The sequence below is a fragment of the Morone saxatilis genome, unplaced genomic scaffold (genome assembly GCF_004916995.1).
Source record: "Morone saxatilis isolate NCDOM2014 unplaced genomic scaffold, NCSU_SB_2.0 Contig12, whole genome shotgun sequence".
NCBI classification, from domain to species: domain Eukaryota; kingdom Metazoa; phylum Chordata; class Actinopteri; family Moronidae; genus Morone; species Morone saxatilis.
This window is the reverse complement of record NW_023339674.1, coordinates 13140130-13143415: the sequence shown is the minus strand read 5'-3', so window position 1 is coordinate 13143415 and position 3286 is coordinate 13140130. Positions and strand designations below refer to the sequence as shown.

At 41.9% G+C, this 3286-nt stretch overlaps 1 protein-coding gene across 6 annotated transcripts in view; it reads left to right on the top strand.

Annotated features, from left to right (window-relative positions):
• ttll7 (tubulin tyrosine ligase-like family, member 7) overlaps positions 1–3286 on the top strand; it is a 69418-nt gene that overhangs the window by 17512 nt on the left and 48620 nt on the right. For all 6 annotated transcript variants that reach the window (XM_035653484.1, XM_035653486.1, XM_035653485.1 and 3 more), the window contains exon 8: positions 1349–1513. In XM_035653484.1, coding sequence (XP_035509377.1) covers positions 1349–1513 — 165 coding nt within the window. The remainder of the gene's footprint in view (positions 1–1348; positions 1514–3286) is intronic.

The following is a 3286-nucleotide window of genomic DNA, read 5'->3' as shown; positions in this document are numbered from 1 at the left end:
ACACATACACATACACACACAGAGAGAGCTTCCTATCAAGCATGATGCTTATCTACAATATGAACACACGCACACATACACACGCTGGCCCCCTCCTGTGACACCAGTGTGTATTGTCTTACCCAGTCTGTGACACATGATGGAGTGAGTCGTGCCACGGAGATGGATGTTCAATCCCACAGAGAGTGGCTCCCAGACAGCCATCAGTGGCTCAAGTGCCCTGCAGTCACAGTGTTATTACCATGCAAGTTAAAGCAAAGGATGTATTGTCTTAAACTGTGAGCGATACTGAATAAAGAGAGGGATACACAATGGCTAGTTATAGTAAACCACTCGATGATGCATTTTAGCCATGCACTGTGGGAACTCTGGGGCACTGTGGCTCTGACTCCTTTTGTTACTGAATGCTTGGGATTTTGGTGATCTATGATTGTAAGCTTGTTCTGCTGTTGTGCTCGTTATCAGTTGATCCCTTAAGAGCATCCATTTTTAAAATATAGCAAGAACCGCTGCTCTTTACTTTTTTTGCTACACCATTTCTTACCATCTTTATTCGATGCCAGGGGACTAGTTTGTGTTGTTTATTTATTTTTCCTCTATTCTTGTCTACCCATATTACTTTGGAGAAAATGTTTTACATTAAACTTTGGGTGTGTGTGCTCTGTGGGGATTAGAGCATGAACACTCTTGAGGATGTTTTTTGCTGTGATGATCATCACTGACAAAGGTATAATTACACTAAAGAGCACTGTCATAGGTATCACAGCTATTTAAATACAATATACACAGATTGAACACCATATATTAAATTAACATTTAATCATTTAACATTAATAGACTCAGTTGAGTTTATTTGTAGCCTTCAGTATTAGGTTGTGGTTGTACTGGACAACTTTCAGTTATGGAAGTATCTACTGGGAGTACGTAGCAGGTGAAAAAGAGCTTACTTTCTTCATCAGCTTAGCAAATAAAGGAACTCAGAGGAAAGAAGAAATTAAGGATTTTTATGCAACAACAAACAAAACATGCCATCTGGTGCAAATATGATCTGCTGTTGCTATGACATTAGCGTTTTAATGTTGTCAGAGCTTTTACAAGTACACCACAGAGCGTAAACTCGACAACCTACCACATCTGGTCAAATTGTCGTTAGATATTCTGTATTCTGTGTCTGTGTATTCAGCCTTTAAAATTGTGCCTGATCTGTGTTCCGATGTTAGAGCTATCCCATGCAGTTGTTGCACTGCTGTCAAATTGAATGGAGACCATTTGCCACAGACAGATGTGAACATGCTTATGTTAATTTCTAATGGATTAAGGCCCTCCTTACTCCTTTTTGTCTCCACAGAGCCAGCTCTACATGCATCTGACCAACTACTCAGTCAACAAACACAATGAGAACTTTGAGCGAGACGAGACAGTGGACAAAGGCAGCAAGAGGTCCATCAGTTGGTTCACCGAGTTCCTCCGCACCAACGACTACGATGTGGCCAAGTTCTGGGGAGACGTCTCTGTACGTGGGTAGTCCACCCAAACACACACAAACACAGAAACACAGATACATGCAGACGAATTGTGGCGGATGTGTACTTTCACAAAGGTGAGGATGTGCGGTATGATAACAAAACACACCACAAATGCAAACAACACATGCATTCGTCCGTCAGTGTAATCTGTAAGTGTACACTCATATATACACATTACACACATACACATGCTAACACTCTTGCTACTAACCAACACACGTTGCACAAAAGAACCGGTTTGATATGACTTGTTATGACAGTAATTCAGTGAGCGTCAGAGCTTTGTTTAACTCCAGGAAGAGCTCAGTGAAAACATCATTCCTGGAGGTTGAGCAGCTCTCCCTATCTGGCACTACTCTAAGCTCATCCAAACACCTTAACCTTGTTCATTTTCTTTCAACAAAGTCTTTTTGGAAGATTCTCCTACCTCCTGTACCTGATTTATTCATTATTTTTTATACTTACCGGTCCACCACATCATATTCCCCCTTGTCTTTCTATTACTACTCTTTTACTTCTTTCTTTTCTATCCATTTCTTTAGCCCTGGTTTATTTTCTTTTCTGTTTCATTCTTACTATCTATTTAATTCTGGACCTTGACTTTTGTCCCTCTGTCCTTAGTCATCTGGGTTGTATGCTCCCTCAGTGCTTGTTCTCTGTTTCTACTGTCTGTTCTCATGCTACCAGTGTTCGACCTCAAAGTCAAATCCCATTGGTCATTATACTCTCCTCAAGGCAATGTTTTAGTTCTTCTTCCAATCAGCTTTCACTTTTCTCTATGTTCATGTTAAACAAAGTGTCTCTTGAGACTGTTGTAGGTATTGTGGGCAGTGCTTTACCTATTCGGCTAAGTTCTTGTTTAGTTAATATTTCCTTCTCTTTATTCTCTTCTTTTATCCACCTTGTATAATCTCTTCATGTCCCTCCTTTTGTCAAACTGTTAAAGTTCCATAGCCTTTTTCACTTCTGTTTCCTTTTCTCTCATCTTTCTTGTCCCTCAGCGACACACCAGAGTGTCACCCTCTGACTCAGCCAGACCGTCCTCTTCTTTTGCTCTCTCTCTCTCTTTTTTCCACTGCTCTTTCTTCAGAAGTTGCAGCACTTTGGTGTTAGTGCTGTCCATTCGCACTTGCACACTGCGTTTTGTTTCAACTCTGTATTTATGCTCTCCGCTCACTCTCCTCTCTCATTCTTTTTTCATCTCCCCTCTTACATTTTCTTCCCATACAGACCTTGCAGGCTGCCCTGACTCGGTCACGGTCATAGAGTCAGAGAGTTTGTTTGCCAAAAAATTGTCTGTGGGGGTTAAGAATATCGTGTAGGTTTTATTTTCATGTGTAACACTGACATCTCTTTCATATTGAGGTGCTATTGATGTGCTACATGAGTGTCCAAGGTTTGACCAGTAAAGCTGCAGCTTTTTTATGTGGATGAAAATTCTGAGAGCAGTTTCTGACTACAAACGGGCTAGTTATGGAGAGGAGGGCCAGACCACTATACCCAGCAGTCAGACTGACTGAGCAAACTGCAGGCCAGCAGCACTGCGTGGGGCTTGACTGGTGAGGGGAAGCTTTGTGCGTCAGAGTGAGCGTGTAGTAGTCAGTACAATGAAATACTTTCTCTTTGTCCTCTCAGAAGGTATCATTAAAGTGACATTAATGGGTGCCCAGTTAGCGCAGTGGGTAGAGCTGGCGACCCATGTATCGAGGCTAAGTCCTTGCTGCAGTGGCCCAGGGTTTGAATCTGACCTGCGGCCCTTT